This window comes from Plectropomus leopardus, chromosome 1 (assembly GCF_008729295.1).
Source record: "Plectropomus leopardus isolate mb chromosome 1, YSFRI_Pleo_2.0, whole genome shotgun sequence".
NCBI classification, from domain to species: Eukaryota; Metazoa; Chordata; class Actinopteri; order Perciformes; family Serranidae; genus Plectropomus; species Plectropomus leopardus.
Window position 1 is genome coordinate 23,337,050 of NC_056463.1, and position 26,313 is coordinate 23,363,362.

General features: G+C 40.7%; 1 protein-coding gene across 1 annotated transcript in view; it reads right to left on the bottom strand.

Annotated features, from left to right (window-relative positions):
• Nucleotides 1-1,467: 1,467 nt before the first annotated feature.
• hipk3b (homeodomain interacting protein kinase 3b) overlaps nt 1,468-26,313 on the bottom strand; it is a 45,139-nt gene continuing 20,293 nt past the window's right edge. The window contains exons 3-16 of the mRNA XM_042503451.1: nt 23,597-23,720; nt 17,742-17,861; nt 17,117-17,203; nt 16,420-16,604; nt 16,173-16,332; nt 14,562-14,685; nt 14,329-14,450; nt 13,163-13,287; nt 12,676-12,843; nt 12,273-12,590; nt 11,414-11,560; nt 11,035-11,291; nt 8,251-8,390; nt 1,468-6,377 (exon numbers count right to left, since the gene is read on the bottom strand). Coding sequence (XP_042359385.1) covers nt 5,901-6,377; nt 8,251-8,390; nt 11,035-11,291; nt 11,414-11,560; nt 12,273-12,590; nt 12,676-12,843; nt 13,163-13,287; nt 14,329-14,450; nt 14,562-14,685; nt 16,173-16,332; nt 16,420-16,604; nt 17,117-17,203; nt 17,742-17,861; nt 23,597-23,720 — 2,554 coding nt within the window. The 3' untranslated portion in view covers nt 1,468-5,900. The remainder of the gene's footprint in view (nt 6,378-8,250; nt 8,391-11,034; nt 11,292-11,413; nt 11,561-12,272; nt 12,591-12,675; nt 12,844-13,162; nt 13,288-14,328; nt 14,451-14,561; nt 14,686-16,172; nt 16,333-16,419; nt 16,605-17,116; nt 17,204-17,741; nt 17,862-23,596; nt 23,721-26,313) is intronic.

Consider the following 26,313-nt stretch of genomic DNA (forward strand, 5'->3'; position numbering starts at 1 on the left):
GGAGGCGCGCACACTTTGCCAAAGGTTTGACATTTCGCTGTTGGCGGTAAACTGACTCAGACAGACCTGCACCCGGTGGATGGCGCACATTTGGGTGTGCTCCGGGGACGTTGAGCCACAAATTTAAGGATACAGAAGCTGCTGGGTCATTGCCTTAAAGTCTAACACCCCCCTGGCCAAACTGATCAAATTAGCCTCTCTGCTGTTAATTGTCAGGAGAAAGTCAAAGCGAGCCATCAGTAGGACGACCTCTGCTGGGGGACACAGGACAGACCCAGGTCCATATGCAGCAGGTTATATTTAGGACCTGTTCACGCATACAGTGGATTAATATTTAAAAAGGGCGTCTTTCTTTTACATCCACTCACTACAATATGTCCCGAGGGCTTCAGTAATTGCTACCTAAATATGTGACTGTGTAACGTCAGATATAAGGACTGTTGTACCTCCTTACCGCCACGAGATGTCAGCACAGACCCTGAAAAACACCAAAGGTGTATTAAGGTCTCCACGGTAATGTAGGAAATCAGACAAACCCAATTTAACAAGAATTCACCACATACTATTTATATGTTTTTACCCTGCTTTATCGTCCTCGTTTTACGTTTTGTCTGGTTTCTTTGTTGTTTTTTTTAATTTATCTTTTTTAATTTCCTTCTGCTTATTTGTCTGCATCATTTTTACCATCTGTATTTCGTATTTATACTTGGATCTTTCAGATATATTGCTTTTTAAAAAAAAAAAAAAAAAACTGTGCTGTGCTGTGCTGTATCTTCGGTTTGTCCAAAAAAATATTAAGAAAAAAAAAATATTTAAAAAAAAAAATAATTTAAAAAAAATAAGCATTTGAATTTGTATTTTGTTTTGAAAATAATTTTGACATTTGGTATATAATATATTGCATTGTTAAGAAAATTGGCATAATTTAATAACAACAACAACAACACTAATAATAATAATAATCTAATGACATTTTCATAATGCCTGTGTATTTAGTCTTTTCTAAAGGCATGTGCAATACTCTAAATATCCTAGTTTTTTTCCCTGTATGTATTTATTTTGCTGTGGTGTACCAATGTGCTGTCAAGAAAAGAAAATATCTCTAGGGACAATAAAGTATAGCTTATCTAATTTATTATTATCATTCTATACACACTGATTTTGCCCCGTTTGTAGTTTTTTTGTGTCTCTTTGCATACATACAGAATATCAAATATTATCTTTAATAAGTTTCTCAGTTGTTTGGATTTGCTGCTTTTCTCCATTAGGTATGAGAAAACACATCAATTGTAGGTCCTCCTCTCTTACTAACAGTCTGAAAAGACTAATTATCACGGTTTTGACAATGTGGTGCAGAAGTTGCATATGATCACTTAGATTTGTTGGCCTTCAATGTGTTCAATACAAGAAAATCATCCAAATGAATAACATAATGAGGGGGAAAAAACAGCCCAAGCCAAAAAGAGCTGCATCAATAGATTTTTTTTAATTCAAAGTGAATCTTAACAATAATACACGATAAAGTCTTATTTTGACACTCACCAAAAGAGTCACCTGGAAAACCCGCTTAATGTGACAAAGTAGAGAAGGCTTGGTCACACCTAAATCACTGAGAACTAGAGAGGAAACACTATCGCAAACTGAGACATCACATCCATAGAGTTAGTTTTCCCAGTCCTCATACTGTAAATATTGCACAGTGCAATTGCTACATGGCAAACTAGTGTAGCACAAAATTAAAAAAGCAAAAAATGAAACGAAAACAAAAATAGAATAAAACAAAGCCACAAAAAATCTACAGGTATTAAAACAGTAACAGTTCAGATTTTTCATAATCAAGTCTATTTGATGAGCAATCTAAACAGATGATTCCATAACTTGCAGTGTGAATTAACTCTGAAATTGATACAGATGACCAGAAAAATAAGAGCTCGAGTAAAACAAATCTCATCAAATCAAATCAAAGCGTAACACAGTAGTACATTTAGACTAATACAGACCCTGAATTAACATCTCTAAAGGATAATACCGCAGCAGAGGATTTGTTTTCTGATATCAAAGTCATAACTTTATAGTAGTAATTTTACAAACGACTGTTTTATCTGTTAAATGTTACATGAACAACAAAAAAGAAAGAAGTTATCCATAAACCCAAGGTGTCAATCGTGTGGAAAATCAAAAACAGTTTTAAGATTTCTCTCCTCTTGCATCCATTCTTTTCCTAACAAGTATGGGAGAGTATGCAGGCGCATTGCTGGTGAATACCTTTGGAGGAATCAAAACACAGATTTCATTTCAACATGCTTATTAATGGGGAACTATTTCAAGCACTAATCTGCCAAGTTCATGCCTTGTTGTCATAAGCTTTCTTTCCCAAAAATGATACTATGATCAGTAAAGAGTAAGAAATAAAAGCTTTCAAAAAACGTACAACCATATCAATGTCTGTGTTTAAATGTGGAGTATTGCACTCATGACTGACTGTGCAGAGAAACCACAATAATCTCCTTGACAGAGCAATTTCCATCCAGAGCACAGAATCCAGATAAGACCGGATATAAAGCACGGCTCCTCGGATTTTTTAAAGGCCAGCGTTGTCAGCTGTGCTCTGGTTACTCCCGCTCAGCCTGTGCTTGCACGATGGAAAAGCTGCTCTGAGCAGACAGCTTCTAGGCAGACAAAGTGAAGCAACTTAGGTGTACATGCAAGGTAATGTAAAGCATGGAGATTATCTAAGAACACTTGGTGGTGCAATGACCGCACAATGTAAAGTATTGCATCTGCTGTTCAGCCAGAGTGACTATCCAAAGATCGTTGAGTGTCATATCATTCAAAGTGTGTGTGTGTGTGCGTGTGTGTGTATGTGTGTGTGTATTTTATTACAGAGAGGCTTTGGCGGCGGCTATCTGAAACGAGAGCACCACCATGAACATGTCCTCTGTCATGTCTACAAGCTGATCAGAGGAGTCCCTGGAATGACACCGTGATGTAGTCCTATTGTGTTTCATTGTTAATATAAATCCTGGTAATGTGGCCGTTCAAAGACTGTCTACTCTATACGGTAACGGACTGTTGGTGGATTCTATGCCTTCCTCCTCAAATAAGAGGTGAGGAAATCACCATCTTGAATTTTCACTTTCTGAAGCTCAAGGCACATACACAGTGCTGCTCACACTGTCTCAATTTCGGTAAGGAACACACAACAATGGCCACAATTTTGCGCTGACAAAACATCATTTTGATATGAGACACTCATAAAGGGGAGAGCGATCCGAACACAAGGCAGTTTAGAAGAACAAACTGTGATATTGTAGCCAGATATAACATTGAACAGTTAAAAAGGTTGCAATAAATATTTGTTAAAATCAATTTAACAGTAAAACAAGTTGTAAAACATCATTTTGGAACAGAAACATTGGGCTAAATTCATTTTTGGACACACAGTCTAATCAACCCAAACCCTTACAAGCCTAACTACCTGTATGAGTGCTTAGTGGCGAGTGTGTTTGTGTGTAATTGGTGGAAACACTACAGAAGCTTTTTAATGAACACAATGGATTTTTTTTCTTTCTGGCATCTCACAGTGCTTCTGTAACGCACAAAAGAGTACTGCTAGTATACCGAATTTACGCACAATGAAAAAGTTAAATCAATCCTGCAAGCTACAGCTTTAGATGTGTACAAAACGTCAATATGAAAACATACAAAAATTAAGTTACATCGATACATTATTTATATGCAGTGATGAGCCCGAAAGGTTAATAAGGATAAAATACTGATGCAAAAACACACACCCCGAGAAACAACAAATGCAACTAATGTTCATCATCAGCAATACAGTAGTTACAATGACACTCCAAATATGAACGCAAAACACAAAAATCAAAACCACTTCTATTTCAGATAATTAGGGACCTATACAAAAATAGCAACGCTAGGTTTAAACTCAGAGAAATCACCTAATTTCACAGCTATCGAAGTGGCAATCATCATATAGCAGCTTATCTATGATACATTCAAGAAAGAAATGATACGACTTATTAATTGCCCAATAAGCTAGACAAAACCTCGGCCGTTTTTTTTTTTTTAAATACCTTTTTTTGTTTGTTTTAATTTAACCCCATTCTACAACTACAGTATAATTGAGGTCTATGCAAACAGAATAGCTACCTTGCTCAGGAAATGAATTACAGTCTTTGGTGCTGCACAAGCAACTTCATTAAAAAAAAAAAAAAAAAAAAAAAAAATACACACATAACTAGTAAAATGAACAGATAAAATGCACACACAGCATATCTACATATATATAGACTGGTGCTACCATCATATATATATATGTATATATCCTCCCTGACGGAATGTATAAAATAAGCAGTCGACACCGATAAGCCTTAAGCCTTTTAACAAATGGTATAATGTAAAGGGAAAAAGTTAACTTTGTCACACATGCATAAATGAGAGAATTGCACACAATTAACTCACACCTTATCAAGCATCTGTACTAAATAGTCTAGCTCTATAATATATGTCCATATATGTGTGTATATCGAATACTGCATGGTTTGCTCAGGCTTAGAAAATTCCATACCGTGAATTAATTTGCATTTTTTCCTTACCTAATCAAAGCCATGCCCACCACACTTCTAAACATCTAAGAAACAAAGTGAAAACACTCAAAATGAAAATACGAAGACGAGAAAAGAAAACGAATCAACGACTATTTAGATTGTATTGCAGTTTCATCAAACAGTACAAATACTGTTTGTAATAATAGTTTCACTAAATAGAAAGTGATTATCAAATATTAAGCAATACTCAGTACTTGCACTTTGTACACTAGTTCATTCGGGAAAAGGGTGAATGAAAAAAGAAAACAAAAAGGTCTTTTATGAAACAGTAAGCATTCGCAACAGCAAAGCATGCTGTTCTTCTTTAAAGAACAGAAAAGTAACTCACTACACACTGAAATATACACTGACTCCAAAAGATAAGCACCGCTATCTGCGATACATCACATCCATGCAGGCTATGCATGGACATATACACGTGTGCATATATATACTCACACATAGGATGCATCGACTGATTGGAATTTCAAGTGCTGCAGTCCAGTACATTAATATTCATGTATATAGTCATATATAAGTAGTAACATTAACAACCTCAAATATGTAAGGCACTATGGCTGGGGACAGTTATACAATGCAGCGAGTCTTGTGACACAAACAATAAGAGCAACGTCTATGCATCTTTCCGTTTACATTTTTGCTCATGCAAGACCACATGCAGCGTGAGGAACAACCCTATATAAATCGGTTAATTGACTTGACATTGCTAACACCAAAAGACATCGAAAAGGTACAAATACTTCAAACGCAGTACAACATACACTGTGGACAACGTGTGCATCTGTCGATCTAGAGCTAGAGACTGGGATGGCTTTACAAATATGGATGTGTCTTGCACACGTAAGAAGGCAATATAGAAAAATAGCTGGGATCAGGGGTGCAAAGTCTAACTATTCAACACCACCCCAATTATTTACCTGTTTTGAGGAGTATTCGTAGAAGATCCAATGCAAAGATATATATCAAATGTGCAAAACACATTAAGTGTGAGTTTAACTACTCATTCATTCTTTCATTCAATCATTCATACATTATTTCCTTCTTAATTTTTGCCCAAATCATCTCCACCATTGGAACTCTTTTTTTTTCTTCTTTTTTTTTAAAGCTTGAAGTTCAATTACACCCAAGTCTACATGATTCAAAAAATAGCTTGCTTTCTCTGTGGTTGTGCCATGGTTTTGGAAATGAAAACCATGTTTTTGTGGTTTAAGATAGATCTCGCCCTGCTCGCTTAGCCCTCCGGTGGTATAAAGGGTACCTGGGCAGCCATGCTCAGATGTAGGGGTACTGGTTTATTTTGGTGGGGCTGAGGGGGAAACTGGCGTAGGCGGGCGAGGCAATGTAGGAGTGCGGGGGAAAGAGGGGTTTGAATTGGCCCTGGGGGTGCGAGGTGGGGGAGGGAAGCAGAGGGGGGTTGATGCCCACTGTGACCTGATGCACGATGCCTGCCGGGTGGGAGATGCTGTAGGTGGGCTGGAGGACGGGGCGGGAGGCTACAGGGGAAGCCAGGGGGTGGGCCACGGGGGCCGCGGTGACCAGAGGACCAGATGGGGGGTAGGACAGTAAGGTGGGCTGGGTGTGCGGGTGGCCCCCAAGGTGGGGGTGGGGGTGGGGGCCCGTAGTGTGGTTTGGGCTGCTGTGGGACAGGGTGAATGTGTGCCCATGCATGGTGGGTGGGATATAGGCCTGCGGTCTCCGGTGGGCAAAGTTGCCATTCCATTCCTGATGGCAGGAACCGAAATGCTGCACCTGAGGGAGAAAAGATCCAGCCAATCAGAGTCAACATCCTCATCGACACAGTTTGTCTTTATGTGCCACTAGATGTTGCTGTTTCCACAGTTTTATATGTCAATGTTGTGTCTCTAATCAGTCATTAACAAACCTGACATTCACCTCATCTTAATTTGTGTTTAACATAGCAATATTCTTAATTATTATTAGCATTCACAGCTGATAGATTTGTTTGCGACAAAAGCTACTGTAGCTGATGAGTTCAGTTCAGTATGAATTGTGCTCTTTGGCTGCTGCTCTGCCATAAAAAGGAAATATTTGCAATTCAAATGTGCTTTTTATCACCTAAATGTACAGAGTGTAGTCACAGCCACTTCAGAAACTGCACATTGTGGTGCAATTTGCTAACTTCTTCACTTATTCACATTCCAGAGACGTTGCAGATGCAGGATATAATGGCTTGACATGTTATAAAATGGGACTTCCCACAAGCAAACACTCTAAAGCTTCACCTCTGCAAGTGATTAAACCCGGGTCGTGCGTTAGTGCTTTCATCCCTGCAGTCAGTTCTGTTATCAAGATGAAATATACTTCACTGTCTCGGATGAACATAAATTCTCTTTGGCCATACAAATACTGTATATTCTGCTCGATCAATGGGGCAAAATATGTCTCTGCAACAAACAACAACAAATGAAATATATAAAAAGCTGTGTGTGTTTTCTAAGCTTAGGTACTTATCACATTTGAATTTATACCTGTAACTGGAATTCGGTACCAGTACCCAACTGTAACTCTTTTGGTTTACTTTCTCTATCATGGGGTTGCAACAGAATGAGATTTTCACAGTACGATAGCAGTCTCAGAAAATATTGCAGTTTTACAGTATCATGGTATGACAGAATTATCATTATTATTTCTCTTTATTTATTTTTAAAAGATTATTTTGGGGGGCTTTTATGCGGAGAGGACACAGCCTCTGTACATGGGGTCCCTGATCCATCCACTGAGCCACCGGGCACCCTATTACAGAATTATCACCAGCATCAGTCAGAATTACCCTCAACAAATGAAAACAGTAAGGTTACTGTTTTTTGTTTTGTTTAGGGGTTTTTAAAGATATTTTTGGGGCTTTTATGGCATTTATTTTTTAAAGGCCAGCTAGAGAGATGACAGGAGGGTGTGTGGGGGGGTGGGCATAAGGGTTTGTTATTGGGATTGTTATGGGTTCATTAAGACTTGAAACCATTTCATAAATGGATGTGCAAAAAGTCTCGCTTTTGAGAATAACTAAAATAAAGGGGAAATTCTTTGTCCACTTGCATTTTTTTCCCCCAGTATCGTTGATAAGCAGATGTACATGGTATGATAATGGTCAACTTTCATATCACGGTATACCTTAAAACTGATATATCGCTGCAACCCTCCTCTGTAAAAATGTAATTTTTTAACAAACTTCAGGGGTGACACACCAGATTATAACACAATTCTGCTTATCTGCTCTCTTCTAATAACACATAGAGCTTATCATTTGTCTCTGCCTGCTTGTGTGTCTGCTCTGCAGTGATACTTAGCTATAACTAAAATAATAAAAAAAAAGAAAATAGACAACAAAACTATTGCGACAAATGGGCGCTCTAGCAAATCCAGGCGATTCGAGGAGCTTTCGGACACTTCCACCTCTTGTCTAAACCCCATGTTCTTACCCAGCTGTTTTCCCAGGTACCAACATTTGGCACACATGGATATACTTGAATCAGTAATTGCTAGTATCGACCCAATTCATTTGGTACCCTTTAAAGTACCGTGTTTGGTAACCAACCCTCATGTTTATGTACTCTTGTGTGTGTTTATGATTGTGAAACACAAGTATGTGACCGCATGTGTTTACCTGCCCAAAGCCTATAGGCTGCTGTTGCTGGGGCTGGAATGCAGGGGTGATCTTCTGTGGCCTGTTGAGGAGGGGAGTGGAGTGGTGATGCTGTCGCCCAGGAATGCCTCGCCCTTTGGACTGGCATGACGACTCTAAGACTGAGGTAGGAGGTCACGTAAAGAGTGACGATGAAGAAATACAGAGAGATGGAGATGACATGTCAATGCAGAAATTATGTGTCACAATATCAGTATCATAGTGTAAATGAGGGGAAGGAAAAGGGGAAAAAAATAAAGATGCAACCAGGGATTGGAGCCAACGTCAACTGCAGAAATGGCAATATTTGTGGCAGGAGGCTTTGTGGGCTTATCAGTGACTTCAGCTGTGTTTGATCTGATCCAAACCTTTAAACATAGTGACATCTGTCCTCTGAATATGATCTAGGTGATTATAAATAGATGTTTGGGGGGGATCTGGGAGGAGTTGGTAACTAAGCTTGTACGTAGAGCTCATAGTGGGGTCACACTGTCAGCTATAAATACACCCGGTAGCACTAGAATAGCAAGCTGTGCCCTTTTATGTGTGGCTTTCGTCGCAATAGTCTGAGGGTTGGGAGGGGGGCTGCCTTTGACATGAAAGGCGATATGACTCTATGATTTTCTCTGAGGATTTACAGTTGAACCCTCGCTTTAAAATACCTATAAAGAGAGAGCTCTTAAATGGACTCGGTTGCTGAGAAAGACAGTTGATGTCCCGCTGACCACAGCTGTTATAAAGCCTACATAGAGCATGCGTAACTCCACTTTAGCGCCAGATAAAAACATTCGTCCAACATGCTTATGCCAGTCAGAAAATGGTCTCCACCTGACATCCATGTTTTGAACATTTTATTCAGGACCTTTAACACTACGGGACAATTACGCATGTCTTATATAGCTTTAACAAGTGCACATCCACACAGATACAGGGGCACTCAGAGTCAGTGTGGAGTGATGACAGCAAACAAAATATCCGCCCCAGAGATCAGAGCAGATACTTCAGGGCAGGTCACTCATAATCACCTGTGAGAACCTCTGTGGCCTACAAAGACAGCGTAATCCCAGAGCATGTGACCTGTGGAGCAGACAGCAGCAGTGGTGACTGGATCTCTGAGCTAACATGACCTACTCGTGCACTTGCTTGGCGTCTGAGTGGCTAACACCATCAGAGTGTGCTTCAGACACAAAGCTACTGATTGGAGAAGACAAGGTGTCCTGCCACCTGCTTTATTAGTATGATAAATTTAGGTTTAGAAATAACCTGGGTCTAATACTCTACTGGCCCTGTCACTTCCTGCAGTTTTTAAGTGTAACAAGGCACACATTTCAACCTGTAGGTTTGACACCTAATATAAATTAAAGTTTGAAGTCAAGCTTGAAGACATATTATGTAACATTTCCGCATTAAAATGTCTAAAACAACTTCCCTTGGGTTATATTTTGTGGAGTTGTGTACTTACATTTTCCCAAATATTTCCAGCAATGTTCAAACCAAGACTGCTGTTGATCCAGGGCTAATATAGTCCCTTTTCACTCTCACACTAGGGTTTACCTAAGCCCAAGACTATATGCAAACTGCACATCTACTAGCCCCGGGTTAAGTGTAAATTGGAGCATGTAGCTCAAGTTAACATGCTACAATTATATTGTTTACTTAGTTTTGTTTTACACAGTTAACTTTTAGTCCAGAAATTAGTCAATTTTTTAGGGCAATAACCCTGCAAACTGAGGGATAACCCTGCTCTAGAGCAAACCCAGCAAGCCCTAGACCAAAGTCAGAGTGAGATCACTCAAAATGTTTCAGGACTGAGCCAGTGTAATGGCTTTCTTAACTGCAGGCGAACAGCTCACTTAGCCTGGGGCTAAGTGCAATGTGAATAGCCCACTGCTTGTTGTAACTTCTTAGGAAGCAGGGGATACATCAGATAATACATCATCCTAAAGTAGCACAGTTTTTCCATTAACTGCATGCCATTTTGCCACACAGTAATCCAGTAGAGACCCAATTTATTGATATGATAGTTAAATAACAAGTTCCAACAATATACTAATATAACAAGTGGGTCATGCCAGCCTCCAGGCTAATGTATATGCAAAGTTAATGTGTACAGTAACATTATAAAGCCAACAAGCTAATAAAGCTATTTTTAGTATGATTGTTTCAATGATTGAATTCGCTACATAATGCTATCTACAGTGGCTGTATGGGTATTTAACTCATTTGATGCTGGTAAGGATGTGGCTATTTTATTAGCACAAAATGACTAAACGTGAATAAATGTGACATAAATACTTTAATACATTTCCTTCTCAGTAATCAGGATTTCTGCCTGAGACACATCAGACAGATTATCATCTGCAATGGCGGTTGTTTATCACTGAGTACAATTACATGGACATGAATAAACCATTTAAAGGCTTACCCTGGTTATGATCACATTCGGATATGGTGTTCACATGAGCACATAGAAATAGGGTTATTCATATTTCCTGTATACATCACAGTTTTTTAGTACTTCAGCTAGCATATAACTGTAGACATCAAAAATCTGATCATAAACATAACATGTATGTCCATGTGAATGTACTCAATGTAGACAACAACTCCCACGATTCCATGATACTTCACAACATCACTTAAGTCCGTCCTTTGTTATTGTTTTGATTGAGAGACCCTTAGCGACAGAAATTACAAACTGTATGTTTAAATGAGGAACAAACTGGATGTTATTTGTTAACAATGCATCACACAAACAGTTTTTACCTGTGTTGCCATATGTTTCGCTGACAGCAGGGTTGTTGTTGTTCTGCACTCTCATTGGAGGCACCACAACTGTACGAACTGTTGGCTTGCTGGGCTCGGTCTCTGGGGCGACACATGCAACACGGGGCTCACAGTTCTGGTTGCTGTCGCCGATGAAGCGTTGCTGTGTGAAGGGACTGTTGCTATGACCGGAGGCGTCTGAGGCAGGCGAGCTGTCCACTGTGTCACAACCACTCTCCTGTTCGTCGTCTGACATACTACAAGAGGGCAACCAATAAGAAAGAGAGTTATGGATGTTTTGCTCGTTGCATTGTAGTAGCTCATGTAGAACCCGGAAAAACATTTGTAGAAACTTTATTTGAATAGGCTGCACCTGTACCTGTTGGGGTGTTTGCAGGGTGACGTGCTAGACTGCGCTGAGGCTGAAGAGCTGGTGCTAAGCGTGCTGTCTGGACTGCTGAGCGAACAGACTCTCTCCATACTGACAGTGCTCTGACATGCCTCACAATCTGCACTACCCTTACACCTGCAGAGACACACATACAATAGCCCTTTATACACAGAGATCGAGCTATACGGCTGCTATGAAGTCCCCTTTTGCACCACCTTTGCATTTTTTCACAGAACCAAACAACAGCAATGTCATGCTGCTTTGATTTTAAACATCATGCCAGCATCGCAGAGCCAAAGAGGGGTAACGTGCATGATGTCTAACACAGCAGAGTCTGCCTCTAATGTGACATATAATACACACATCGGCTGCGCTTTCTAAAATATAACAATGGCCTAACAATCACTTACAGTCCCAGCTGCTCAAAGGCTAAAGAGCTCCTGAATCTCGTTGTTTCCCAAATTGCAGACATCTTCTGCAGCTGTTTCTCTAATTTGAGTTAGCTGCTTACTGCTGCGAGCTGCTTTTTAATTCTCCCACGTGGGTGGCACACAAAACTCGCTGTCAAAACATCACACACTTCACCTCCATGATCCTGTCTTCCCAGCTGTCTCTTTTACACAGACTTCAGTTTGGCGTTTTTACCGCCTCTTTTTTCAGCTTAAAGGCGAGACAACTCTGTCCCTCCGTTCCATGATTGTAACTTTCATAAAGAATGGTGAGAAAGCATTATGGCGCCATATTTCCACATTGAAAAGGCAGTGTTAAAGGGGCTTTTAAGAAAAAAACATTTTGTGGAACAAAATTAAAAAATGTCATTAGAAGAAATCTGGTGGTCGGTACTCACTCCCCCATTGAGTGTCTTTGTGCGCTCTCCTCTTCGTCACTGCTGATACTGATGACACTAACAGTCGGGCTAGCTAGGTCAGAGATCACCATGGCCTGCCGCTGCTCCTGTGAAACTGAAAGCTCCTCACAGTCTGGCTCCACCTTACAGCAGTTCTCATCATCCTCCACCTGCTCTGCTCCTTGCTCCTCTCTAGCAGTGCGCCCTTCCTCTGGGCACCTGGCTTCGACCTGCTGCACATTCTTTGCTGTATCGGCCATCTTTGGGGACTGGCATGCTAAATTTTGGACGTTCGTGTTTTGGGAGAAGTTGCTGCCCCTGTTGAAGAAAACAAATCATTTTCAGAGAGGGAAAAACTGTTTTTACTGTTTTAGTTGCAAAATACAAACCTTGCATGCCATACCTGTTCAAACAAGGCTTCGCTCTCTTGTTGGCAGCTGGCTGTGGCCACACCACATGTGCAATGCCTATGTTGATTGGCTGGTGGGTGGACATGGTCATTTGGTTGGTTAAGAATGGCTGAGGGTGTGCAATCATGGAGCTGTAATGGTTACCATGGGGACGCACTTTCCTGCAATAAGAAAACAGAACATTGCAAATTGAGCCAAAAGCCGTTAGCACCGTTACTGACAAAACGGTCTCAGTCACTGGTCCCAAAGGACATGTATGACTCATTGATCATTAATATTCAGGGGAGCAGGCGTGCTCTATCAGAGCAGTGCAGCCATTCTCAAGGGTGCACATAGCAACTGAAGGTAACAAAGAAGTAACACATATTGCTTTAAATAATGCTGCATATTAGAACTATGAGGAAAATATCAAGAATACAGATAATGTATCAAAAAGGGATTGTGCTGTAACCCCCCGAGACAGACAAACAAATTGCTTACCCCCAGTCACCCAATCTTTGTGAGCCCGCCACAGTGTCGGATGCCAGAGTGGTTGGTGGCGGGGGCACTGATGTCACCTGCTGCCAAGTGGGCACCAAGATCTGTTGTGCACGGTTGGACCAGGCCTGTTAAAGCGCAGAGAGGCAAACTGTTACATCTGTTTTCCTTTTAATAATGCTTTTATCAGTTTGCACATATATAATAACCTCTCCATTTCATATACACAGATACGCATACATAAGTAAATGGGTGTCTTTGTATTAATGTTTTTTTTTGTTGTCCTTATTAATTACTTTGACTTTAAATAATATCAAATAAATTTACCTATCCCCACATTTACCTTATCTACACTTATTAATGAAGTCACAGCCTGGGTCCAGACCTTTGAACCTGTCCACCCCACAAATTTTGGGATGAATGATTCATCTGACATATCTAAATAAAACTGCAGTTTCTCAGTTGACTTAATAAACGTCCATTGAGCGCCATGAGGGCATTAACGCTTAGCTGGTCAGTGCCATGGGAGGGGCTAACAGCGAGCGCTATAGACAAGATATATGCTGTGATCGAGGTTGTTCTACATCAGCATGTCTACTCATAGTATCACACAACATCGTAGTTTGTTTTACCTCACTCCGCTGCACTCTGTACTGCACAAAATGGATAGTATATGTTTCAACTATCAGAACTGACTTTGTGTGAACACTGCGTAATGTAACTAGTAGCTACCCATTGTGTATGTGTGTAAGTTTTGATCCAAAACCCTTGTCTTTATAACAGATTCTTTTTTTTGCCTCTCTACCTATTTTCTACCGCTAGTATATTTTTTTGTTTTTCTTTATTCAATTACCCCCTTTACCTTTTTTCTCCCCACCCATTTACTTGTTCATTCTATTTATTTTTTATTTATCTTTTTATACTATTTCTTTATTTATTTTCCCTTTATACATGATTGAAAGGGTTTCATGTTCATGTATTGTGTATTTTGTTTTTGTGTGTTCATATTAAACGATAAAAAGAGGATTAAAAAAAGTGCATTGGCATGGCTATGCATAACGCTGGGTTCACAATTGACGCAGAACCTCCCCGAAAGCGCGGTCCATGGCACGCTGGCCGCTGATCTTTGACCTCTAAGGCCATCAGTCCTATCTCTGCTACCCTCTTACCTGTGTGATGACTCCAGGTCTGATTTGTATGGGCTGAATGGGGGGTGCTTGAGTGACCAGAGGCACAGAAGCCTCCATTCGAACAGAGTAGCCTGCTGGTTTGGCTGTGTTGGTGGGGATTCCTGCAGGGACAATGGACAGGACATATTTGACTTTCAGAAATTTTGTCGAATGTGCACAAAAAATAAAAATAAAAAAAAACAACAAGTGGAACAAAGGTTTAAAAGTTCTACCTTGAATGGTTGGGGGACATAGAATGAGTGCCTGCTGAAATGAATCGTTGCATCCAAACTGACCACTTCCTGCCTGTAGTGGTATCCCAGGGTGCATCACTGATGAGGCTGATGGGGGTAATCCCTAGAAGAGGAAAAAGGATTTGACTGGACTTTTCTGAGGTATTACAATAAACAACAATGGCATTAGAGATCCAGTAGATGGCGACATCTCTGTAAGGCGTAGTCTATATTTCATTCAGACAGAGCCCAGGGACCGCTCTTGTACTGGGATCAATGGGCTAATCAGTGACCTTTAGGCATAACCCTGGTTTCTCAGTCAAAAGACAGAGTCTCACTTGGCTCAACTGTGCAAACACAAACTGAACTACTCAAAAGGAAATTCAAGATGCCGAATCAACAAAGCCCACTTGCTTACTATCAACTCCCTGGAAAACTGGAGTCACCATGCTTTAGAAATGCATTAGGCAAAGGAAATTATTGAATATGTCTTGATCAATACTTTCAACAAAATGCTGCTATTGATATGTTGATGTTGGTTATGATTGGACATCTTTTTATATGTACACACTCAAACTTATTCACCATTTATTCAGGCTCAGTGAGGTTAGATGTTTTTAAAGGTTGGAAAACTAAAAGGTCCTTAAACTTCTTTTCTGAGATAGGCCTGAGGGCTAAACAAAGAACAGCCAAGCATGTGCCTCTGCTTCGCTACTCAGGCTTCTCTCGTGCCTGGCTATAATCACATTTATTGAATAACGAGAACTAGGCCTATATTGTTCTGCCACAGCTCCTGCATGTAGAACAACCCCCATACACATGATAGTAAACACAAAGCAGCCTTTCAGAGCATAATACTAAAAAAGCCTTCACAGTTTCTTGAAAAAAATCTCCTGAAGAAGAAAGATTTAACATATATAATGCTCCACAGAGACACAAATTACAGCAGAGCAGTTTTGTCGTGTAAAGAATGTGCCCAGTTATTCTTTCATCAGGTTTTAATAAGAACAAGAGAGCCTTCTATTATTATCCTTATGTCTGCACTTATTAAAAACATATGCAGTCACTGTTATATTATATTGTCATCTTTCATGTTTCATCCTCAGAATAATGGCTTTTAAAAAGATTTCAAGATGTTTTGCATTATAAAGATCCAAAGCCCAAAAACAGGGTCAGCTCCTTTTTTTCCTCAGCAACAACACTGATTTGCACCGTTGCCATGACCTCGGAAACATGACGTGATTTTGTTGCCATGACAGCAGTGCTAGGACGCAATAAGATGGGCGAGTCGGCATACACGAAAGCAATAAAGGCGAGGAAATTGTCTACATGATCAGTCTTCACAGGAGCAGATGAAGAGAACAACACACTGCATGTCAATGACCCACACAACCTGTGATTATTCTTCACTCAGATATTGTGATATATTTTTTTGAATTCCCAGTTCAGGGAACAAGAAAATATATAACTCCTAAATACACCAACTTATGAATGCGTTTCTTTGTTTTAACTGCCTGATCTAAAGAATACTCTGTGTAAGTATAATACCACACCAGCAACACATTCACAGAAATGTCAGCTCATGATGCAAACACATCCCGAGCAACTCACTTGAGTGTGGACACCGGTAATCTTGCTGAACGGGTGGTTGACAGAGGCAGCAGCGGTTGTGGTCACCGGTCTGATGAAAGGACCTTTATTTCTGTTGGCCGCCTCGTATGCACTGGGACGAGTCCAGCAAACATCCATGATGTGGAAACATGACTTGACACTACGGGCAGAGAGAGGAGTGTCACAAAGTTATGTTGGAAGGTCAAAATGACAACGTGTGTCAAAGTCTGAGGCAAAGTGGACTCACTGGTTGCTATGGGGGTAGTCGAGCAGGTGTTGCATTGTCACAAAGGGGTGGCTGAGAGCTTCGGCAGGGGCAATCCTCTCTTCTGCATCAATCAACAACATCTTCTTCAGCAGGCCCACAAACTCCCGACGGTCTGCCTTCTCCGCCAACAAGTCACTACCTTCCAGATTCATTACCAAGTTCACCTGGGAAACAAACATTTTACTGTTGAACCACAGACTGTATGTTAAAGATAAATATCCCTGGATTTATCTCTATATACAGTCTTTGGTTAAACCTACTGGTTAAGATAACTGTTGATCAACAGGGCAACATTAAAATACATTTAAGAATGGTTTGGTATTAAATTATAATAGCAATTTTCCAAAAATGATACTTAATTAGTCACGAATTCTTAAGAATCTCCTCTGAATTATGAAGTCACAGATCTGAAAAAAAAATATGGCTGGCTGGGGAATTTCCACCCATGGGACCTCTCTAAAAATTTTTTAAAATTTGTGTTCAACATTAAACTGAAGGGAAGTTCAGGTTAGAGGTGCCTTTTTCTTTCCCAGTAATAAGCTGTGTTTTCTGTTCATACAGCTATGAATGTACTTCCTCTGGTAAAGACCCAGTGGCCTACATCCTCTCAGCCTTTGGTGTTGAACTTCCTCTGAAGTCCTGTAAGGTACATTGTGGTCCAAGCGGCTTAACATACGTGCGCTATGTCATCCAAACAGCTGAAGATGTACTTCCTGGCTTCCTTTGATTTCATTCCCGTCTCCGTCTCATGCTCATCTGTTGACTATAGAAAAAGAAAAAGTTTAGGGTGGCTGCAAGAAATGAATTCAGCAAAGCAGTTATCATCTGTTATGTTATGATTTTAAAGGTTTGTGATCCTACAAACTAGTTTATTCGTGTTATGTTGGACATTGTAAAACCTAAAAATTCACAACTTCAGATTCCTAAGTAGGAAATCAGGGCTGGTATTCATAACTCGTGCTTGCCTCTGCTAGTAAATTTGCTCATTAGAAAAATGTCATTCACATACTGATTCACAGTATGTGAAGCAATTCAAAAAGCAGAATCTAGGTATAATATTCTCTTTATCATAGTCAGTCCCTCTGTCCATGCTTTGGTTTGACAGCTATCATTACTTCCTTTTTGAGAACAGCATTCTCGGTTTGCCCAGAGGGAGGAAGAAAGTATTTGTTGTCTGAGCTGACCTATGATTTTTACCATCAGTTTTAAGGGAAGCAAAACAAGGGGAGAGGTTAGCTGTTTTGAGGTTTGTGGCACTAAGCCAATATGCCATATTTTGCAGGTGTGTAAATACTCCTCACCTTTAGTCTCCATGCTGCATAAGGTGAGTCTGACTCTCTGCAAAAGAACCGTGCTGTCTTTGTCCCCGTGTTCAATAAATGTTCCCCTGGCAAACCTTGTGTCTGAGAAATGTAGCGAATCTGTTGGACATAAAGAAGGGAGGAGGAAAAAAAGAGCACGGAGCAGGAAATTAATCTTGTACCCAAAGAAAAAGGCAATATTTGTTGGTTTAAACGAAGGAAAAAACTCACTACAGTACTGATTTATATTCAACTACCAACAATCGTCTTTTTTCTAAACAAGTCACTTAAACACTAAATGTTGTTTTGTTTTCCTATTAATGTTTATCTCTCCATCATCCACGCCAAAGCCACGTCACCAGAGCACTTAATACTGACACACTCTTTTATGTGCTGATAATTTACAAGGTCATTCACAGTGACATCATACTATCATGTCCCCCACAGTTAAAGTTACTGTGTGCGGCGGGGACGTGCAGCTACACAGTGTGGACAGCTGCAGAGACCTTGAAGATGGCACATTCCTGACAAATGGCTAGATCCAAATAAGACCCCTAAACTGAGAGCAGCCTGTGTTTATGATGCCTGAAAGGTGTCAGGGTTTTTTCATGTAAACTTTGATAATAAGGTTCCTTTAGTCTCAATGCCAAACACTTTGCTGGACAGTGATGCTCTTCAGTCAGATGCTGCGGGACAAGAGTCTCACACACAGGTTTATGAGAGGAGACCAGTGAGAAGCCTGGCTGACGTCAATCACACCCGAGTGTAAAGGACAACAACCATTAGAGATTCAGTGCTGCTAAGAAGCAGAGAGTGAACAAAGAGTCGCACATCAGGAGAACGGTGAGGATCACAAAGACACAACATTTTCAAAAGAAGAGGATTAACATAATAAGCTTTCATTTCTCTTTGACATACACAGATCCAGATCTAAGGCAGACAAACATGTCCTCACCCCTATACTTTACATACATGAAGTTTCCACACTGCAGCCCGTTAAACGTGAATGAGTGAGATTGTGTGTGAGGCACCTCACAACTCAAAAGTGAATTACAGAAACTGAAAATGTTTTTGTTGGAAGCTACTCAAGTGCTGATCTTCAAGTTGCTCCCCTTGCTGAAGTGATGCTTGAGCAGAGTGGTTATATCAGTCTGCTGCTGAGGTGTAAACACTGCAATGTGTCTGTGTTTGTGTGGGTGGGACCTGTGTCTCTCTTAGTTGGCTATAGATGAGTTTGTGATCAAGCAATGCATTCATTGGGATTCTGACAGCATGAGCAGCTTTCGATGGGATGGGATGAAGATCCCCTCTCTTATCTCAAGGCACACTAAAATCCAAGTATCATAAAACACACTGTCTATGTACTGACTGACTGAGTACATCATTGTCCATTTCTTCCTTTTTCATTTTCCCAGGACATGGTTTACATCAACCAAACTCTCTCTTTCTTTCTTTCTTTCACATTCACTTTTCATAATTTAGTCAAGGTTTACTGACACTGTCAATTCCAGCAAACTTAACTCTGAAAGTACTGAGTACATTCCCCTCCTTTCATGCCCATAACATAGCTGTGCTGTAGTTCAGCAACATCATATAAACAGAAACAGACAGCAAAAAACAACACAGCCAGCCAGTGTGCGTGGGTGGGAAAATTCTTGTGACGGGAAAACCCTGATTCTTCCTGGAAGGCGTGTCTCTGCAGAGATCTCACAAACCAGTGAGATCACTGGTGCGACGCTATGGCTCCAGAAAACAACTATCCAGTGAGCCCGGGCCTGCTGCACAGCAGACAGGAAGCTGTATATTTTTTTATGGCAGTTCAAATAACAACTCACACCATGCAAGATGAATTTCAATGATATCACTCACTGCAATAAATCAACATGAAACAATGTTCCTACATCCTCTTACGTAGCAAGTATTTAATAGATCTCTTCCTCATTTTTGACATTGGGGTACAGTAGTTTGCACCAGCTTACAAACAGGAAAACTCCAGCTAGAGCCTTGACGCTTCTAACCCCCCACTAACCTAAATCTCTTTTGCTTCCACTGACCCTGCCTACATCCTCTTATTCTTACAGATCCTCCAGGTTGCCAGCTAGGTCGAGCCACAAAGAAGAAAAAAAATAAGCAAGCACACATTACTTTGGTCTCTGCAACAATGTGCACTGACCCTCACTTGAACAGTGCCTGAGAAACCAAGAGACAGAAAGTGCAAAGAGGTCATAAAGAAAGATCAACAAGACAAAAAATGGGAACCAGGCAAGTCATACCGAAATCTAAAGGACGTGGGCTAATCTTAGTCTTAGCTCATAATGAAACACTGGCTGAATCGTGAGGTTTGTGACATCAAAGACATGAGCAGACTTCTGCTGTACAAGTGAAGTAAAAGATGCTGTGACTGGAGGATGAGGTAAGGAGAACATGAGGGAAGGAAGGGAGGAGGAGTCTGAGTTATAAATACAATATGCTGGGTGGCATGGAACAAGACCCCTTGAAGAAAGACAAGTAGAAGAAAAGGGGATGAAGGGGGCAGCAGCAACTCAGTCAGCTCTGGCCAGATCACCCTGTGGCCCCTGGATGACACCCCACACCAGCAGTCAGCTGCCTCGCTGTTTACTGACATACAGCCAGCTGGCTATTTATTTAAGGTGATAAAAATGTACAAGCGTTCTATTCTTACGTTCTGTTATATATACAGTATGTATTGGCCTTGTATCCCATGGGGTGTCAATTTACGTTATCCATGTCTCCTAACTCACTTCAAACGCTTGTGGAGGATAATTAATAGTTGCAGGACATGGACATTAAAATGGTGCAAAGCTACAAGTTTGCCAATAATGTCAGTTTACCAAGGATGTTTAAGATTATTTGGAGGAGCTTTTTTTTGTTTATGAATCAAGGACACCTTAAACATCAAACATGTCTGAATAGAAAAGATGATGGTTCGGGTCTATTAAATCATTCACCTTCTTAAAGTGATTTGACATCATGTTTTTCTTTCACTGATAGGGCTGTGTGGGAGACTGTAAAAATAAAAGAGGATGGAAGGACAAGATTTGTTCTTGATGCTATTAAATTTTTTTTAAAAATGCTTTCAAAGCCATAAGAGAACTGATAATGATTCATTTGAAAGAACTTGAATTAGTGATGTGTGCATAGCTTTTTGTTTCATTATGAGATTATAGCCTCCAGAAAACCCCAGAAACCAAAAATAAAACTCAGATTTTTTTGCATTCATCTCATAGAGACAGAGCACAGCACGTCATACCCTGAATACCACGCCCATCATGGGGGGGAGGGGGTTCATCGGCACAGTATGCAGCTCATGGGTGAAACGTGAACAAAATGCCTGTAGCTACCAGAGAGGAAAACTTAACTTGGCAAATTTAAAATTGTCAGTCTATCTCAGTGCCCCTCTCATTACCTTGCTAATCTTAAGAGAAATGATCCCACTGAATGGCCAGTAGAGATATACTTGGATATTTACCACTTTTTATTAAATCATCTGGTTATCATTTAAAACTGACAAAGATCAAAACCAGGCATTACATAGCTTAGTTAGCTTCAACCTCTACAGTGTAAAGGCCAAATTAGAAAAATGCTTGCTGCATGTCAGCATACCGAGTGTCAGGACCTCACAGTTTTCCCATATCTTCCTGTTGATGTCCTACATCTTACTGCTTTAAAGATCAGTTTTGCAACTTGGCAACTTGTTAAATTTTAGTTATGGATTCTTTATCATGTTAGCATTTCCCCCCCCACCACAAAACAGCTTTGAGGTATTTTTGTGTTGATTGCTAACAGACATAAATGTGGTGGGGGCAGATCTTAAAAGTGCTCTGTCTCTATGCTCGTGCACAGGCTGCTTTTCCCATTCATTGGAAAGATCTATGACCAAACTGAACCCTACATGCCAGAGGGCCGCGAGGCAAAGACTAGGTAGTGTTTCTAATGTGGGGTTGGTGTCAAAACACAGTTCAGTCACAGAATAGTCTATGTCTTGGAGGCGGGGGGGCAAAACAGGATTTGCTTCCGACTCTACTACATAACCATTCTGCTAAAACAGGCCGTGGTGGTAAGTTCATCCTAGAGAACATCCAGAGCTTAACATTCGCTGCAGGTATTTTAATCACTGGACAACAATAGACAGTAACATGAGAGGTGCAAGATTCAACAAGCTGAAACCTAAAGCAACAAACTCTTGCTTTCTCTCTATAGATTATTCACGCCCTCTATCACAATCCACCACTGGTGTTCACACAGTATTTGGATTCTGATCCAGTCATCCATTCACATACAGTACGTTCTGATCTCTATCTGATACATGCTTCATTCCACAGGCTCCTTCTCACCTGTTATCTTTTTATTTCATTGTCTCTCACACTCTTCCCTATCTGTGCCAACTTAATCCCATCCCCCCTTGTCAACCCCATCAGCTCCAAGTGGTCCCTTACTAAACTGAGGATGCTCCCCCACAGATATCTCTAAAGCAGCTTTGTGACATGCTGACTGGCTCCTGCAAAAACAGATTCATCATATTTAGACCGGTGGTGCTGCGCTCAAGTCAAATCTCTTTCGGAGGTGTTGAGTTATCTCTCCTGTCTCAGTCCTGGGGAGAGTGAAAAATGATGCCTGGCCATAAAAATACTTTGGTATGAGTGCGCTGTGCAGTGGGGCTGAGTGGTGTAATGCAGGGTTCTGCATGGGACACGGCAGTATCTGACTGAGGCTCTGTTGGCAGGCTTTGAGTAGATAGGGCTCCGTGGCAGGGGGAAAGCAGCTCAACATAAGCCCAGATCAGTCTAGTCCTGGGAAGACACTGTCAGGGCTCCACTGGGAGGGGCAGACATCCAACAGCTCCTAATAGACATACCATCAATCACAATAATATGCCTTTCTGCTCACTGTCACGGACGCCAGCTGATACAATCCTCAGGGTACGTACGTCATCAAGGAAGCAGTAAATATGGCACTAATTTGTTACTGTAAGTCACTTGAGCCCTTAGTCTCTTTGTTCATTCAAACAATCTGTCACCGTCTTTATTTCTGTGTGTAATTATGCGCAGAAGTTTTTCTTTTCCTTAAACTCAAAAGTTTCCTCTCCCTCCCATCCACGTCATCCTCATACAGAAAATCCCTTCAGTACCTCTGAAACAGCATTGGGCCAAAATTTTGCACAGATTAAAATAACAGATTTTTCCTTTTGTACACACTGTGACAATGTTACATTCTGGTTCTAGCTTCAAGCCATCTGTCCTTAACTCAACTGCTGACAACCCCGGCCTGCCTTTTTAAGGCTTTGTCAGCTTCTCATCCCAAATGAATCTTTTTTCAACACGTCTTTTGGGAGATTTAGACTGAAGTGGATATCCCGCAAAGTTCAACAGTGGGAGCCACGTGTGAGTCAGTAACCTGAAGTCAAGCCTGTAATAGAAAGCTGGACTGAATGCAAACTCAGAAACAAACACAATGAAACCCACTCCTCTGTGGGTTGCCTTGATTAGAAAGTGTAGGGGATAATGGAAAAGAGAGAAGAAAAAGAAAGAAGAAAAGAAGGACAGAGAAGAGACCAGGAAAATAACTGGTTTGGTGGAAACAGAGGGTGTAACGCTGCTCAGACAGCCACATGAGCAGTGTAGGGATGGCAGGGCTGACCTGTGGGAGAAAAGACTGTAGAAAGGATAACACCTATAGATGTGCCAGAGAAAAACAGTTCTCACGTGGAGATGGTACAGAGAGGAGAGACTGAGTCATAGCAGTTGGAACAAAAAGTAGGAGATGCTGGGATATGTTGTATATAGAACACAACGGAGAGTATGAGGCCCACACGTAGTCAAAGGAAGGTTGTTTACCTGGTCGTACTCCAGGGCCCCGGGGTAAAGGGGCCAGCCCAAAAAAAGTTCAGCTATCACACAGCCGAGGGACCACATGTCTATGGCTTCACAAAACGGCAATCCTAAAATAATCTCTGGAGCCCTGCGGAGCAGAGAAAACAAACAACAGTTATATATAGATTACATTTCATATGAAAATATCCAGTATTATACATATTTGTAATTAAAAAAAAATTGAAAATGCTTAAATACAAATGCTTTTGTGCCATTAAAACAAAAATTACTCTGAAACAAACACAAAAAAATCATTAAGCAGGAAAACATTGAAAATGTCAGAAAAAAATGTTCTCTGAAAAACAGAACAATAAAAACTTGTTTAGCACAATGTTTATAGCTTTTTTTTTTCATATTTTCACATGTAATGCATTAAGTGTTTACATAAAGGCTATATAGTGTCACATTATGCACTAACAACACCTTAAAACACTTAATTCTCAAATTTATTACAGATGCATGCTTTTCTTTTTGGCTTTGTAGGCTGGTGCTATCTCTTGAGCAAATAAATTTCCATTAATAATAATATTTCGGTGTGATGGAACTTTGTGGGACATTATGCTGGTGCCAAGTGACTTGTAAGTCAGTGTTGTGTGTGAGAATCGCCTAGCCAAGCGTCAGCAGGCTGAGTCAGTGGGTTAGCAGGTCAGCCAGGCTGGGATCAGAGCTTTGACAGGCTGTTGTATATGCTCTAGGCTGATAGGAAATAAGAAACACAGCCACTACCTCTTCACCTTCATGCTGGCTCAGTTACTTCAAGTAACTCCATACTAGTGCTGTAATACCATGTCACAGGGATGGCTAGCAGTGACGCAGGCCTGTCAGTACCAATACAGGTAAAACATGCTGACAACTGTCAAGAGCACTGTGTTTAGGATACACCACAAAGCCTATAAACTGTGACAGTGTACTGACAGCATGATGTAGCCTGAGCTCTTCCCTCAGATACAGGTCTCTCTGTGCAGGAGTGGCCTCCGGGCTCAAAATGATGAGGGTTGTATGCTGGGAAGTAGTAAAAATTTTCCTCCCATCCCTCTGTCAATTCAACAACAGGGCCAGGGGATAATCCAACATTTTTTATTATTATCTTACTAATTTTATCAGTACAAATATATTAAGACCACACTATGATAATTATCCCAGTAATAACTAAACATAGCTAAAAGCATTAGATTAACTCAGCCCTATAATTAGAGTGAAACTTGAGTAACTTACAGATACCATTACATTTCTATTCAGCATATAAACCAAATTCTACAAATTATTTACATATATTTAAGAAACCAGATGATTCAAATAATCGACAAGGATGTGGTCTCAAGACAATTAGCTCAAGTGACTGAGGTCTATTTCAGGAAGCTGGATATACCAACTAAGGCAATCCTGAGCTTTCATAACTACTTGATGACGTCTTTGGAGCTATATGGGACTGAATGATTGGGGTGGGACATATGGATGGCAACAGCAAATTTAAGACCTGCTAAAATAGGTTTTGGACTTATTTATCACATGGTCCAAACAAATGTACGCAACAGCTGGTGCAGTAGGCAACATAGCAGCAGAAAACCAACCGGCAGTTATGCCAAGGATTTCAGCCTCACAGGCATGTCCTATTTATAAGAAACAGGTTTTCCTTGGGGGAGTAAGAAGACAGAAGCTACATATCAACACAGCACTGCATTCATCAGGGCACAAGGCTAGCATTGGGATGTACGTACAGTAAGGCTGATCAGTACAACTTGAGCAACACAACAAGGCATCATTCTAGTAGTGAGAGACTGCTCTGTAACCAAAACCTGACAGTCTTGCCCCTTGCAGTCCATGTTTAAGTCCATCAACAGGTCCTATTAAACTTCTGAGTTGTCAACTAGCTCAATCAATATAAGATGAGCCAGAAAAGAGCTTCTATCATGGCCTCAATAATCTTCTTCTGGTAACAATCCTTACAAAAGTCTTAAAGTAAAAAAAAGCCTGATAATTGGATATACACAAACAATAGTTACTATGACCGGACATTTCAGTATAGGACCTTCTAAGGGATACAGAATTCTTATCCATGTGAGAAACATTTTTAGGATTGCCGTTTGCTTTTCGCAAAAGTGGTCACGAACCAGTTTTATTTCCAGGAGAATAACCAAGACATAGACGCAGAAAAGGAAGCAACAGATCATTCAGGAGTCTGCTTATGTTAAGGGTTTCCTCGTTTGTTTATTTCTTCATCAGACTCCACCAAAGGTTACGCAAAAAGCCTCTGGATACACAGAGGACAGTAACATTGTGCTATTGTTTTGATATGCTTGGTTCTTTCAGTTACATTTCCCTGTTGAATGCACAATGGCAGTGCAGCAGGAGAATCTCAGAGTGAAATAAAGAGAGACAAATAGCAAACAGCAGGTCTCCTTCACTTTGGTTTTGGGGGTTTTCGGGTGGGGGCTGTTGCCATGGTTGCACGTGCTACGTGCAACTCAAGCCTCACCGCCCCCCTGTGAAACCAAATCTATTTTCCATCTGGAGAATATGAAGAACAGGCTGAGGGAGCCACTGAATGAATACTACAGAAGGCACTGTGACTGTTTACTGCCACGTGCAAGACCTCCGGCAGAAACGGACAGGTTCAACAAAAAGGTGAGCATGGTGATGGACTAGTGTCCTGCTGTGCAGGAATAAGCAGGTATAGACAA